A 15,533-nucleotide genomic window follows, 5' to 3' on the forward strand; every position below is an offset into this window, starting at 1 on the left:
AAAAAAAAATAGACAAATAAGAAAAGAAAAAGGATATTAACCTGAATCAAGAGCCGAAACTCTGATACCAGATGATATGAAACTCACTTGACGCGATCTAGACAACGAATCACCAACGGTTTAGCAGCGGAAATTTGACCCAAATCTAATCCCCGAGATAACGAACACTATTGATATTATCTCAACCCGTTACCTAATGAATTAGCGAACCAAACTATAGGTAGAGGAACGCCACAACCAAGGAGTTACTTGATTGATAAGTTCACTTGAATAACTTGAGAAAGATTCTCAAATATTCAAAGAGGCTCTCTTGGAAAGAGAAAAGTGAAAACTCACAATTTTATTGATCTTCAAAACTGATCATGAACGTCTCTTGCCTTGGCTATATATAGCCATACAACTTGAAAACCTAAAGTAACTTGGGAAAACCCTAACTCAGTTAGGCTAGGCCTTTGGGCCAATTCTACTACTCAAATCCACTATCTAATGGTCAGCTTATAATCGATCCAATGAAGGCTTTTAAGCTGGCCCAACATAACCCAAAAAAGCTAATTAACCAACTTAAGTAATGGTGAGCCTAGACTCTATAAATCGGATCCAACTCAACATGAGGTCTTGGACCGAATTTATTCCTCGCAAATAAAATAGAAATCTGGAAAATAAACTACTAACTATTACTAAAAGATTCAATCTCTTGCAGCCCAAAACATGGCCCATAAGCGGCCCATATTTCGTATCATCATGTCTCCTGGCGAGCAGTCCACCTTTATTGAAAAAAGGAGTCTCCTCGTGCCTCCAATCCCTGAATTCAATGAAAGTGCTCTTCAAAAAAAGTCAAGACCTCAGCCCACAGAGCATACTCCTGGTACTGAAGCCACTCCAGAGGCACATGCTTCCAGCTCTCAGCCCAAAGATAAAAGCAAGGCTCCTGTAACTGTGGAGACAACTGAAGATGATAATGATGAAACTGAGGATGAAGTGAATCCTGAGCAGTTTCGTCTAACCAGGAGAAGGTCTGGATCATTGAAAATCACCATCTAAGCGCTACTAGGACTTTGCATTTCATCACTAGGACAATAGTTCATCTTTTACATTGAAAAACTTTTGCTATGCTATGAGGATCATAATTCTCTTTTGGTCTGTAAAACTGATATTATTCTGTTAACTGATGTTCTTTTTCTATGAATGGATGCTTTTATCATTTGCTGTGAATGGATGTCTTTATCCTTTGTTGATATATTGATCTGGTTAGTCAAATTGATAATGTCTATTGAATGCTGATAAATTTGATTGGTATGGCTGCTTTATGATGACAAAAAGGGGGAGAAAATGGATATGGATCGTATAAGTGAGGGGGAGTTGAATTCGTTTTGATCCATACAATGTTTTGTCATCATCAAAAAGGGGAAGATTGTATATCTCAGTTCATAACTTTTGATGATTACAAAACAATTAGATGCTACTAACATACTTTAAAGAGTTCATTTCAGGATTTGGAACAAAAACCAGACCAAAGACTTGAAGCAAAAACTGGATCAAGGTTTGACAAATTACTGAAATTGCTGTCGGACGCACAAAAGGACCATATCGGACGGCCGACAACCATTGAGTAACTTTGGACGCATAAAGAACTCACACTCGGACGTCCGAAGGTAATGTGTCAAAACATCTATGATCACTGACCTCGTTCGGACACACAAAATCAGAGCACCGGACGTCCGACAAACGTTGCCACTCTTCGGATGCAAAACACTGGAGCATCGGACGTCCGAAAGAAATAAAGAAGGATTTGCAAGTTTACTTTCGGACGTATACTGTGGAGGGACCGGACGTCCTAAGAATTGCGAGAAATCATCTTGAACTCATTGTCTTCGTTCGGACGCAGAAATTCAAAGGACGTCCGACACTACCAACGGCAAGTTGACCTTCCAGCTACCTTCTATCCGTTGACAGTATTAATTGAAAAATTTTTTGGTTCCCTATAAACTGAGATTAGTCAACTCCTCAAAAGAACTTTTACACATTAAGTCTACATCAGATCTTGAGTAATTCAAGTGTACAAATACTCCAAAAAGAAGATTTGTACTCTTGGTTGTGTAATCTCCTTTAAGCTTTTCAAGTGTGATTCAATTTCTTCAATAGTGTAACTTTGTGAGGGTTATCCGTGCGAGTGTAAAACTTCCTTGCTTGATCAAGTGAGACATGAGGCAAGGAGGAAATGATCATTTCTTTGTACACAAGAGATTGGTGGAAAGTTAATCATATTGAAGAAGCTTGATATATAAAGTGATATTCAAACTTAGTCAAATTTGAAACTTGGTTTGCAATTCCATCCCTTCATTTACTGTCTTGTTATATATATAGATATTGCATTACCTCTCTTACTCACAGATTACTTGTGCTAGTCCATCAATTGCTTCTCAGTGAGGTCCCCTTGAAAAAGAAAGCAAGGTCGAAAAGAAAAAGGTGACTCATATCTTGGCTTGTTTATATATAACCTAATTCACCCCCCTCTTAGCTTGTATTCGATCCTTACAGGAGAACCCTTAGCTTCGTCGAGCTCAGGTTTACAGCAATTAAGCGAAGAACCGGAAACTCTGGCATCCAGCTTTGAAGGATTTCTTGGGGCAGTTGGTCTGCATGCTGACTTCTTGGAGATCAAGAAAAGAACAGTGTCCTTGAGCTGCGGAATACCAAAATTGCAGGAAAAAAAGCCACCAATTCTGACGGAAATTGGATCTTTGGAGCAAGACCTGAAGAAATTTCTGGAAACCACTGCCCTCGACATCCGGATAGATCTATCCAACTACGTTGTTCATCAACCTTCTCGTGAAGCAGCAAAAAAAAATGCTTTGGGCCGTGGATAAGCTCAAACAGGCCATAATATTTTTCTATGAAGTTGCTTCTGAGATCACAATTCTTTACCAGGATCTTTTCTCCTTGCTGAGTTTTCTTGATGATTCTTCTGATAAATTCCAGGATCATGACTTGCTGAAATGCATCAAAGACGTTGCTTATAGAGCAAGAGATCTTGTTAAAGAATGTATCGTGGACAATCAAGTCAAGTCAGTAAAGACGTACCTCATTTGCACTTTGTCCAATAGTGAGTCACCATCTAGATTCCTACCGCAGGCAGTGGGGAAAAGTTCTCTTGAAACTGCGGTCAAGAGTGCCTTAGATGGAAAGAAGGGCATTCGACGAGTTTTAGTTCATGCATTATAGGATGTTCAATCTATCAAGAGAGTGACTACAAATATAGATGAAAAGAGTCTAAGATTGCGGGGATTAAGCATCAGGAAAGCACCACTTAGTTCGAATAAGGAGGATATTGTGGTAGGTCTTGATGCTGAGCTGACGACTATCTTGGAGGGGCTCACTAGACTGCCAGGACTAGAAATAGTGACAATTTCTGGGATGGGCGGAATTGGCAAGACAACTCTTGCTAGAAAAGCTTTTAATGATCCTTATATTGTTTATCACTTCTATTGTCGTGCATGGATAACAGTATCCCAAGTCTATCAAGTGAGAGATTTGTTACTAGGCCTTTTGAGCTCCATTGCACGGTCCACTGATAAAATGGTTGAGAAGAGCAATGCTCAATTAGCTGAAGTTGTATACAAAAGTTTGAAAGGTATGAGATATATGATTGTTATGGATGACATGTGGAGTATTGATGCTTGGAATGATGTCAAAAGTTGTTTTCCTGATGACAAAAATGGAAGTCGAATAGTAGTTACAACTCGGTTCATGGAGTTAGCAACAAATGTGAGTCCCAAAAAGCCACCTCATTGCATGAACCTTCTGAATACAGAACAAAGCTGGGAACTATTGGAAATGCTCATCTTCGGGACAGCAAGCTGCCCCCAAGAATTGGTGGGAGTTGGAAAAAAAATAGCTAAGAGATGCTGGGGATTACCTCTAGCTATTATCGTTGTTGCTGGTGTTCTCTCACGTGTCATCAGGGAATACAATTATTGGAATAATATTGCAGAGGAGGTTAGCTCAGTTGTTCCTACTGATCCAAAAAATTGCTTAGATATACTTGCTTTGAGTTACAATTACTTGCCTCATCACCTGAAAGCCTACTTCCTCTATATGGGGATTTTCCCTGAAGATTGTGAGATTGAAGTTTCAAAATTGATTAATTTATGGGCTGCAGAGGGCTTCTTATATTTGGATTCAGAGAAACAGTTGGAACAGATTGGAGAGGATTACTTGGAAGACCTTATCAGCAGAACCTTAGTTTTGGTTGAAAAGAAGCGCTTTGGGGGGGAAGTCAAAACTTGTCGCCTCCATGACTTCTTACGGGAATTGTGCTTGAAAGAAGCTCAAAGGAGAACTTAATGCATGTCATACAAAGGAGAAGTGCCAAAGGTGTTCAAACAGGCACGCGTAATCAACGTCGTCTGAGTTTCCATTTGGATCCCTACAGTGATGTGTCTGCAGCACCTGCAATCCCACATGTCTCATCTTTTCTGTGTTTCACACTGGGTGCTAATATAGTACCTGATATTCTATTCTTTCAGTTAGGCTTTAAGTTGCTTAGAGTATTAGATATATTCTTTCTGCATTCGATTACTTCCCTGATCAAATTCTAAAACTGATACATTTGAGGTATCTTGCACTCAATGTTACTTATGAGCTTCCTGCCTTAGTTTCCCAGCAGAGGAATCTCCAGACCTTAGTCATTCATGGTCCATGGCTTTGTCGGGAATCTGGCGGTAGCCCAACATTGTTACTGGAGTATTGGAGTATGCCTTCACTGAGGCATGTGCATATTACTGCAGCTTGTCATCTAAAGAATCCTTTCACTGTACAAGATAACCTTCCTCGTCCATTTGCTTCAGAACACCTGCAAACTCTCTATACAATACAATTTTCATGTTGCACAAAGGAAGTTTTCAGTGTCATGCCCCATCTTAAGAAACTGGGAATTTGTGAAACTAAAGAAGACTACAGCACAGACAGTTTGTCACAAGTCCTAAATAATCTTGTTTGCTTGCAAGAACTTGAAACCCTGGAGTGTTCCTTCCTCACACAAAATAGCGAAGTGCGAAAGAATTTGGGCTTGGCTGCTTTGCCAGTGACTCTTAAGCATTTGAGTTTGAGTTGGAGTTACTTACCATGGGAAGATATGACCTTTATTGCCATGTTGCCCAACCTTGAGGTGCTTAAACTCAAAAATTATGCTTTCCAAGGGCCAAAATGGGAGCCAACTGAAGAAGGTTTTCAGTCTAAAGCATTTGCTAATTGAAAACACTGATTTGATCCATTGGGAAGCAATAATAGTTCGCCACTTTCCGTGCCTTCAACATCTTGTTCTGAAATCATGCAAGCTCTTGGAGGAGATCCCTTTTGGTGTTGAGGAACTTGGTACCCTGCAGCGGCTTGAGGCCCACTATTGTAGTGAACCTATTGAGAATTTTGCTAAAGAAATTCAAGAACAGATTGAAGGCATTGATGTTATTTTCAGAAGTGATCGGTATGTTAAACACTCTCCTTGTATGATTCTTGACTTGTGATCTTTTACTTGCATCTAATAGTTTGATGATAGGGTGTAATTTTATTATTTATTTTATTATTAATTTCCCCTATTACCTGACCTGATGTGAATTAATTGTAGGATTCTACTCACTTTTAGTATTCTACATTTATTTCAAGGAGTAGAGTGAAAATATAATAACAGGTGCCAATTTAATAGAAAATGAATCCAGATGATAGGGTTTGTCCCAGAGGCATTTTGGGAACAAAAGAGACGCAAGCCCTTTTTGGGCAATTTGGGCCGAAGTCTTCTTTTCTTCTGTGGGCCGCCGCAATTGAGATAGAGGGCACAAGAGACGAAATAGAAATTGTACAGAGGAAGGGCACAATGGGGGGCTTTTTTGACCTTTCTTTTGTTTTTGTTTTCTGGGTAGCTTTTGGTCTCCCTGGCATGTCAGGAAGCATTTTTTTTGGTAGCTTTAGCTTTGACTTTTCCTTTTAGCCTTGAGTAGTTTTCTTTTCTCCGCATGTTAGGAGAAGCAAAAACAATGGAGTACTTCCAGTAGCTTTTCTTTTCAGTCAATATTCCATTAAATCGAGTTTACCATTTCCCAATTGATGGCCGCGATTTCCTCGCCAATTTCGTATGATTTTTTCTCATCCAACATGAACTAACTCTCTCACTCTAGTTAAGGGATAACGGAGGCTTTGGTTCGCCTAAAAATTGTGAAATCGATTTAATTTTATCTTTTCCTTTTATTTATTGGTATTCGCATATTTCTTGATTGTAGTACTTGTGATTATTGAATTAATTGGTTGTCTTGAATCCGGATAATTAGTTAATTTAATAATCTATTGTTAATTGAGGTATTAAATCCGTAATTGTTTAATTGCCTCAAAATAGTGACAACTGGCATGATTAAATTTGTGTCAGGGGAATATGTGGGCTAATCTAAAATAACCCTAGTAGCGCATTATTTGGTTAGAATAGGGCTCATCTAATACGTAAGGCAATTGAGAAATTAAATCTTACGGGCGTACCTAGGATTATTTCCTAATTAGAGCAGTGATTAACGGTCATACCTTGATCACCGACACAGTAAGGAGGGGTTGACTGTTATCGCTTGTTTGACAGTTATAACCTATTTATTAGTGAATAATTGGAATTGCCTTTGTTTCAATGATCAATTAGGTGAACCATTACTGAAGTTATTTCTTGACTAGATCCTTAATTATCATTCATTTGATTTTAGTAAATAGTTATTTAATTTCTAGTTGGCTATTTTATTTTTATTATTTTACTTTTAGTTGAATTGCTTAAATTGTCACCCCTGATATAAAAACACCCCCTTGTCACTGTGAATTTGAAAAGAAACAATTACTCCCAATACCTGTGGATTCGACCCTGTTGGTGTATTTTAATAAAATCTTAATTTTTTCCTTGACCAAATCTTTACAAGGAGTTATAATAATTCATTTGGAAATTATTTGAATTATAATTGTGGGAGTTTCATTACTAGGAGTTATAATAATTTATTTGGGAGTTATGGGAATTATAATTGTGGGAGTTACAATGCATTTTAAATGGAGTTATTATACAATTATTTGAATTAGAGTTACAAATGAATTATTTGTTCAAATGAGGATTTAATTGAGTCTTTATAACCCATTCAAATGTGGATTAATTTTTTAGGTTACAAATTCTACCAATTGACTACAATTTAATATGAAAAAACCGTTACACATTTTCAACCCCTTTTTCTTAAGGTTTTGTAGCTTATAAATAGTGAAATTCTTTGGAGAATTTATATATACACTTCTCTCAACAAAAAATCATTCTAAATACTATTTTCCTCACACTCATTTCTTTCTCCCTCATTCTATTTTTTTTGGGCAAAGTAAGATATTGGGAAGCTTCTGCTTCTCTTGGTTGTGCAGATCAAAGGGAAGCAACAACTATAGAGTTGGGTTGTTGTATCCTGGAGGCGGCGCGCTAGACCTTTTGCATCGGTTTAAAAAATACCGTAGGGGCGCGTATCGTCTTAAAAAGAGCGTTTAACGCGCCTCAGCCCTACCGAACTTTTTAGTAGCTGTCAATTCAAGGTGGTCGGATTGAAGATCAGAAGCTATTCATCCAATAATTTTAAGATCTAGTTTGCGCATCAACCAATGCCAAAATAACTTTGATGGTACAAATTATTTGCATTTGTTAATGCAATATTGAGGTATGAGATTTTGTGAATTTCTTTGTTAAATTTTTACCAAAGAAATCACTATTACTTATATGATTAATTTGGTCTAGAACCAACAATTTTAAGACGATAAGCCTCTCGTTGCATGTTTTGCTTCTAAATAATCAAATCATAAAACTAACATAATTCCGACGATGAGAATCTTACATGGTGCATAACATAATCGGGACAAACTTTAATAAACAAGATATTTCATGTGAATGGTCATAATTATAGACTCGGACTAGAAAGGATAATATCCATTGATTTTATGTACTTTGGAGTCTGGTATCAATATTGTGTAGGCGCCTATAAATAATTCGAAATATATGCCCATTCTACTTGCTCCTATTTAAAAAAAAAACTTTATATTCAAAGTTTTTGAACTGGTTGTGAAATTGCTAAGTAATTTTAGATGTGTGCACATGAAATCTAGTGATGAGGTTTTAAGAATAAGTAATTAATGCAATGCATTTTATTATTGCCTAATCGCATTCAAATTTAAAAGTTCATTACTTTAATGTGTACGATCTCATAGTTTTGAAGTATGTCTAAAAGACTTGTATATGAGTATTTTCTTGGTTTTGGTTTTCAACGTGATTGCAAAAGAAAACATTGCTATACAAAAGTACAAGTCTTATGACATTATAGTTCAAACAATTGTAAACCAGTTGGCCGTCAACTTGAATTCAACTGCAGTCGAGATACACTAAACACAATGCATGTATAACTTGGAGTCAAGTTCAATTTTCAAGTTTGTAGACAACCTCATTTTAAATAATGATGATCTCAAAATATATGAATGACTTTGCAGTTATTTAGTTGCTGAATGTGTGTGATTTAAAAAAAAAAAAAAAAAAAGGTCAAGTTTCTGGTTGATGTTAATGTGTGATTTGTACCCAATAAGATGGCTCTTATGCTTATGTACTACTTTGAGTGTATATCATTTTGAGTACCTAGAACACTATTTCTGCACTATCTTAACATATGAACTCCATGAGTAGTCTTGAATGAATAATTGTTAGAAATAGTGGGAGTATGTAATTACATGATAACATTGCATTCTTCAATTGAGTGCATGACTATGACACGTTGAAGAATAGCTTGAGTAATTTGAAATACTATGCAGATAAATATCTAAGTAGTATCTGCAGAATTGAATGAATCATTTGTTAATGCTTTACCACTTTGTGTTTATAAAAAAAAAATTCAGTGTATTCTTTATGCTAATATTCGGTACTTAATTGGTTATCAATATAAATTTCATCTTTTATTAGATTGTTTTGTGCCATATACTCCCAATGATTTTGCACAAGGTAATGTCGCCTAAAATTGTAATTGTTACCTCTGTTTTCAGTCTTAAATTAGTAAGTACTATTTATAATTCCTTCTAATTTGTTGAAAAAATTTAAACTTGGGAGGTTGTTAATTTTGGTGATAGTTAAAAGCTACTGAATAGTACTCCAGGCACTTGATATGGATTGGTTATGATAAATAGTGGGGGTGTCTAAATCCAATGGCTAATATAGAACGTGACTTTTAAATGCTATATACATTTACTTTACCATCTTGGTACAGACTTTGAAATTTGATTGTGAGATTATCTTGAGAATTATATTATGAGTTTCTTATTCCTTGGTTTGAGTGTGCAGATTAGTGGTGATCAATAAATGATGTGTAATGCTAGGGTTTTAAAAACACGATGGTAATAGAAGTGGTGGAAAAAAAATAAAGGTATTCGAAATATTTTCTTGGTATTTTTTGCAAAAGCAAAATTAACCATGAAGATTTTGAGAATGGTTTCTAGTGCACTACTAGATTACTGCCCATTGAGATAAAATTGAAAAATTGAATATGAGCAAATATATGCCTATATTATTTGGCAAATATAAATGGATGAGAAATTTTCTCACCAAAGATTGGTTCAATATATCTGAACCACTAAGAGAGATTATTTTAAAATAAATTCGGAGATATCATATCTTTGCTATTTTATTGTGTAAAATCTCAAGCTTGAGTCAAAGATATGATACACATCAAGGGGAATGGGACTTGAGGCCAAAATTTTAAATTGGAACCATCTATGAGGATACAACTGCCTAGGGACTGGAGATCCCAAGAACTAGGTCTGAGATAAACGAATCATAGAATGGTTTGGGTGAAAAGCATGCATATATTATAAAATTGTTAAATCCCTTCCTATGGTGTAGAGCATGCTCGTGATTCTATGACGAAGGAAAAGTTAAGATTTGATATAAATCTTTTAATGAGTTCTATAGCCCTTTATGGGTGGAATGCCTTAGTCATAGGGGTATTCTTGATAGACTCACCTATGTGAGTGTAGAAGTAAAGGCCGCTTTCTATGAGAATTTGGCTAATTCTCTAAAGCACTCATGAATCTGGGATAAAGCACAAGGCCGTAATGTGCTGGCTTAAGAAGCTTGTTAATTAATATCTTGAATATCATGCGTGTGACATAATCCTACATATCTTAAAGTAGTCTTAGTTTCAAGGCTATAGTCCACTTTGACTCTAATATGGAGATTATGGAAACACTAAATGAAGGTTTCAAGGCAATGTCACTTTCATTATGCATGATGTTCTCACTTTGTCCAAATCTTTATTCTTCTCAAATTTTATTAAAATAAGTGGGGGAATGTTGGTGTATTTTAATAAAATCTTAATTTTTTCCTTGACCAAATCTTTACAAGGAGTTATAATAATTCATTTGGAAATTATTTGAATTATAATTGTGGGAGTTTCATTACTAGGAGTTATAATAATTTATTTGGGAGTTATGGGAATTATAATTGTGGGAGTTACAATGCATTTTAAATGGAGTTATTATACAATTATTTGAATTAGAGTTACAAATGAATTATTTGTTCAAATGAGGATTTAATTGAGTCTTTATAACCCATTCAAATGTGGATTAATTTTTTAGGTTACAAATTCTACCAATTGACTACAATTTAATATGAAAAAACCGTTACACATTTTCAACCCCTTTTTCTTAAGGTTTTGTAGCTTATAAATAGTGAAATTCTTTGGAGAATTTATATATACACTTCTCTCAACAAAAAATCATTCTAAATACTATTTTCCTCACACTCATTTCTTTCTCTCTCATTCTATTTTTTTTGGGCAAAGTAAGATATTGGGAAGCTTCTGCTTCTCTTGGTTGTGCAGATCAAAGGGAAGCAACAACTATAGAGTTGGGTTGTTGTATCCTGGAGGCGGCGCGCTAGACCTTTTGCATCGGTTTAAAAAATACCGTAGGGGCGCGTATCGTCTTAAAGAGAGCGTTTAACGCGCCTCAGCCCTACCGAACTTTTTAGTAGCTGTCAATTCAAGGTGGTCGGATTGAAGATCAGAAGCTGTTCATCCAATAATTTTAAGATCTAGTTTGCGCATCAACCAATGCCAAAATAACTTTGATGGTACAAATTATTTGCATTTGTTAATGCAATATTGAGGTATGAGATTTTGTGAATTTCTTTGTTAAATTTTTACCAAAGAAATTACTATTACTTATATGATTAATTTGGTCTAGAACCAACAGACCCTACTCACCGCTATCTATAGAAATTACTTTTAGTTTGAACAGGTTTTATTATTGCACAGGCTGACAACCTGTCATTTGAACTTCAGTTAAGACGGAAGCACTTTGATTCAAATGGTTTATGTATGAGATTCGAGTAGTTATGTCTTTTCCTGCGCCTAATATTGCTAATGGCATTCTTTTCTTTCCTTCTGTCTATGAAGCTACTTATTTTTCTTCCCCTTTTTGTAACAGGAATCCAGACTCTGCATAAGGAGTGCTTTCACTTCTCTCTCTTAATATCCAATGTTTACAACTTCTTTGTTTCCAACTTTCTTTCCAAATAACCATTTGTAAGACTTCTCTCTCATGTGGCAAATGTGCTGTGACTGCCAAATGCATATTCATGGTTTTAGTCTTCAGTTAGGATTTGACAAGTTGGTCCTCCCATTCTACGTTTTCTTGATGCCTGTTTCAGTAGTACTATGTTGATGTCCTGCTTGATTATCTATTATGGTTCAGATGAGTTTCATGACTGTTAACATGGATGTCATGAATTCCTCTCACAAGAAGCTTTGCAATAATAATCTTTGTGTATGTTCCTATTTATTGGATGTAATCCTTTCTTCTGTAAAGAAGTTACTGATGGTAGACATTGTATGTTGGCTCAGCTCATGTTTTCTGTGTATTATACTATTAAATTTTAAGCAATAGAATGTTTTAATAAAATTTCTCCATCTATCCAGTGAAAAATTGCTTCAGAAATGCATCCAGTTTCACTTTTGTCTGATGAGTTTTCCTTCTAAGCACTTTACTATTACCCTTTAATAATGGGGCTGAAATGCAGTCCACCAGTATGCTGTCTGTTAGACAGTGTCAAAATATTTAATTTGGCCAAAGGAAGGAGAACCTTAATGGTGAAGAGATGTTGGTACCAATATCCCTTCATGAAAGTACAATCTGAACAGAAGCATCTCTTCTCATAGGGGACCCTAGCTTTGCATATCGAGTAACCTGTGGTTTTGGGACTAGATAGCTAGTTCATTGAAATTTGAATACTTGATTCAACACCTTCTATCCTTTTTAACTTCGACTACTTGATTTCCCATTTGATGTTTATAACTAGCTCTTGTTTAACACTGGATCGGTTGAGGAACCCCACCCTCTGACTTTGTTGTCCTAACACTGCTCCAATAGGATTAAATCCATCTTGATGATCCATCTGATGGTATCTATTATAGCTAGTATGACGTGCAGCTCTGTTCTGTTAAAAAGCCAGAGTCAAATGCAGGTCAGTAGCACAATTCAGTAGCCCAGAGGAAAGCAAAGACGGTAAAAAGAAGCTTGCTGAGCTAGGTGGCTATCAAAACCCATTCTTGTGACTTGGGAGCATCTAATCTAGCCTAGTCTGTTCTTGATGATTAATATTATGGTACCCCTTTTTATGCTCATTTCTGTTCTCAGTACGTTCCTGATTAGAATTGATTGTTTACAGTATGTCTTAGTACTTCTATGGAAATTAAGCAGAACCATTATTTCCCCCTAAAGAATTAGCCTTCAGTTGTAAGGAATGAATAATATGCTTACATATAAAATCTGAACTAGTTTGATATGAATTCAGAAGAGAGATAAGCCTCTAGTCGAATAATGAAAAAGACAAACAGATTTGAGTTGTTGTTACGAGTTAGTTCTATTCTAGTACCCCAAATCTGCAGTGAAAACCTACACATCTCAACCAGGGTTCAGGATCAAGAAAGAGAAATAGGAAACAGAAACAAACTTCGGCTTAGAAGTTGGCTTGCAATATTCAGCTTTGAGAAATGTTGTATCAGCTTAACAATCAACATCATTCAGGAAAACGAAGGTGGACAGAAATAACAAGCTCCATATTTTCAGTTTGCAATACTTGTATGTCCAGTTAGTATGGGTGGCTTATGCCATTGCTTCTCTTTTGTAAACGCTGTAGCATCTACTGTGCTTCCAAATTAAGCAATTCCAGGCTCGAGATTTCTGTGGAAAATGTTCACTGCTTTCTAGAGCACCTGGTTATATGAATATGCACTTTAGAAGAATTATACAAGGGATTTCGAACGGGAATATGCACCTGATCATTTGTATTTTCCTTCTATAATTTTGTTTCGGATTCAGTCACTAACTGGAATTAGTAAACTTAGAGCTCCAGCATCTGACGATCAAAGGATCCCACAAAATTCAAGCGCTTTGAAACGGAAGTTGAACAGTTCATATTTACGAAGATCAATTTCTCTTATATGAATTGTGTACCACCAGCTCAGGAGAAAAAAGAGAGGGAAAAAAAAGGGAGAAAAAGGGCCATACCTTCACAGTTTCACTTACTTTGAAGTTTGAACAGAAAAAAATGATGGTTTATAATTTACACAAAAATCGATACAAATGCTATTTACGGTAACTAATTCAAACTGCTAGGATTTAGTAACAGTTCTTGCCAAATTGTTCCTTTAGGAATGCAACTAATGCAACTATACTACTCCCTTAGTAGGACCAGGTCCAACTGTTCTAGGACTTGAATATTCAAACTTTTTTCAACTATATGTCCCCTCAAGGAAATGGAGAAGAAGTCAAGGACAAGACTTTTGGCACTTGGGGCTACTTGGCTGCTTCATCTTCGTTGACCACAGGTTCTCATCCCCAGCTTTCCTCTAACAATCGTGATTCCGATCATCAAAGGCCCTTTATTTCTCAGCTGCTGGTAAGTTGTAGCTTCTTTCTCTCATTCAATGTTGTCAGGCCCTAGTTTTTATGCTTGTCCTAGATGTTAGCACGTTCTTTTCTTTTCTTTTCTTTTTTATACTCCTATCTTGGAGCTATAGGTGGGATTCATTCCTATTTACTTACAACAGTCCCGTTAAAGGTTTAAGTCCAAACATCAAAGTGATTTCTTTGTTAATTTACAATTGATTACATCAGGTAGAATTGACAGAGGGAAAGATGGCTAATGATGAAGTTGTTAGTCTGTTGGTGATGGTGGACAAATTAATTTTTATCCTGCACAAAATACTGAATATAAAGATATTGCAAGCCAAGTTATTTATTGAAAAAGTTGGTGAGGTCATCAGAGTATTGGAAATGGAAGGACCCCCAACTTTGCCGGACCAATTACTAGAAGATGTTGCACCTCTTGCGCTGCCTATAAGAGATTTTGTTCGGAGAACTGGGCTACTAGATTTACCGTCAATTGGTGAGTATGCAATGAACTTTCATGACGGCTGGGGAAGAAAATTACCAAAAGAAGTGCGAGAATTGGTGGAACAGATGGGTTTAAATGAGAATAAGCTGGAGAAATTTCTTGGTGAATCTGACTTCTACAACTACTGGGAAGATTTACGCCACAATGTAGCCTTACTACCTTGTCGTGAGGCGGTGAGGGATCTGCTTCAGTCTTGTCGAGAACTCAAAGACGCTATGAACTTTTTCCGTGAAGTGGGTACTGAGTCAGCTTTTCTCAGCCAACATCTAAAGTTCTTGCTGAGCTTTGCTGAGCTGTGCGAGCGTTCTAATGAATGGCATTGTCGCCAATTTGTGAAAGGTATCATGGATGTTGCTAACGAAGCTCTTGATGCGCTGGAATGTGCAGAAAAATATGGTCTTGGGTCAGCAATGTCGAAATTTGAAGGATGTGAGCTATGGAGTTTTGAATCATATGAATTTGCTTCAGCTGAAAAGGAATACTGTATCGAGAAGACGGCCAAGAAATTTCTTGATGGGAAAAATGGCAAGCGATTAGTTTTGTTGGAGACTTTAGGAATGCTCCATTCCTTCACAGAAGAGATCGATATGACTCGTGGGAAACTTGGCAGGGAAGATCCTCAATCGCATAACGCTTCATTTGGAAGAAATGGTTTTCCTTCACTGTCTATGATTTGCGAAAAATTTGCTAGAGGAGATCTTCCTTCACTGCCTATCACATATTATCTACGTGCTTTTCCTTTAATTGAACGAAGAAGAAGAAGAAGAGTTAATAGTTTTCTAAAGAATGCAGATACATAGATGGCAATGCATTGCAGAACATGATCAGCTGCACAGCTTTGTACTGTCCAAGAGATTAATCTTCCCCGATTTTCATTTGTTGAAGCCTTGCAGGGTATTTAATTTACCAGCACATACCTATGCAGGTTACTTTATTATACATTTTCCAGTAAAAGATAGCGGTGTGCGTTTAGAACAAGTACAAATGTTAATTAAACCTTTATGTACTGTCCTGATTCCTCATCGCAGTTTCAAGGTTTTCATTATTATTATTA

General features: G+C 36.4%; 2 protein-coding genes and 1 long non-coding RNA gene across 3 annotated transcripts; all 3 read left to right on the top strand.

Annotated features, from left to right (window-relative positions):
- The first annotated feature begins 741 nt into the window (after positions 1 to 741).
- LOC113716206 (putative late blight resistance protein homolog R1A-10) lies at positions 742 to 4,344 on the top strand. The gene is made up of 4 exons (XM_027240502.1): positions 742 to 1,013; positions 2,609 to 2,813; positions 2,929 to 3,069; positions 3,223 to 4,344. The coding sequence occupies exons 1-4, from the start codon at positions 742 to 744 to the stop codon at positions 4,342 to 4,344; spliced, it is 1,740 nt and encodes a 579-aa protein (XP_027096303.1).
- Positions 4,345 to 5,237: 893 nt separating this feature from the next.
- LOC140016890 (uncharacterized) lies at positions 5,238 to 11,856 on the top strand. The gene is made up of 2 exons (XR_011823130.1): positions 5,238 to 5,482; positions 11,509 to 11,856. It is a non-coding gene; the product is annotated as an uncharacterized lncRNA (long non-coding RNA).
- Positions 11,857 to 13,822: 1,966 nt separating this feature from the next.
- Positions 13,823 to 15,533, top strand: LOC113716207 (uncharacterized). Its single transcript, XM_027240503.2, has 2 exons — positions 13,823 to 13,981; positions 14,200 to 15,533. The coding sequence occupies exons 1-2, from the start codon at positions 13,823 to 13,825 to the stop codon at positions 15,277 to 15,279; spliced, it is 1,239 nt and encodes a 412-aa protein (XP_027096304.1). The 3' UTR covers positions 15,280 to 15,533.

Source organism: Coffea arabica, chromosome 11c, assembly GCF_036785885.1.
Source record: "Coffea arabica cultivar ET-39 chromosome 11c, Coffea Arabica ET-39 HiFi, whole genome shotgun sequence".
Taxonomy (NCBI): Eukaryota; Viridiplantae; Streptophyta; class Magnoliopsida; order Gentianales; family Rubiaceae; genus Coffea; species Coffea arabica.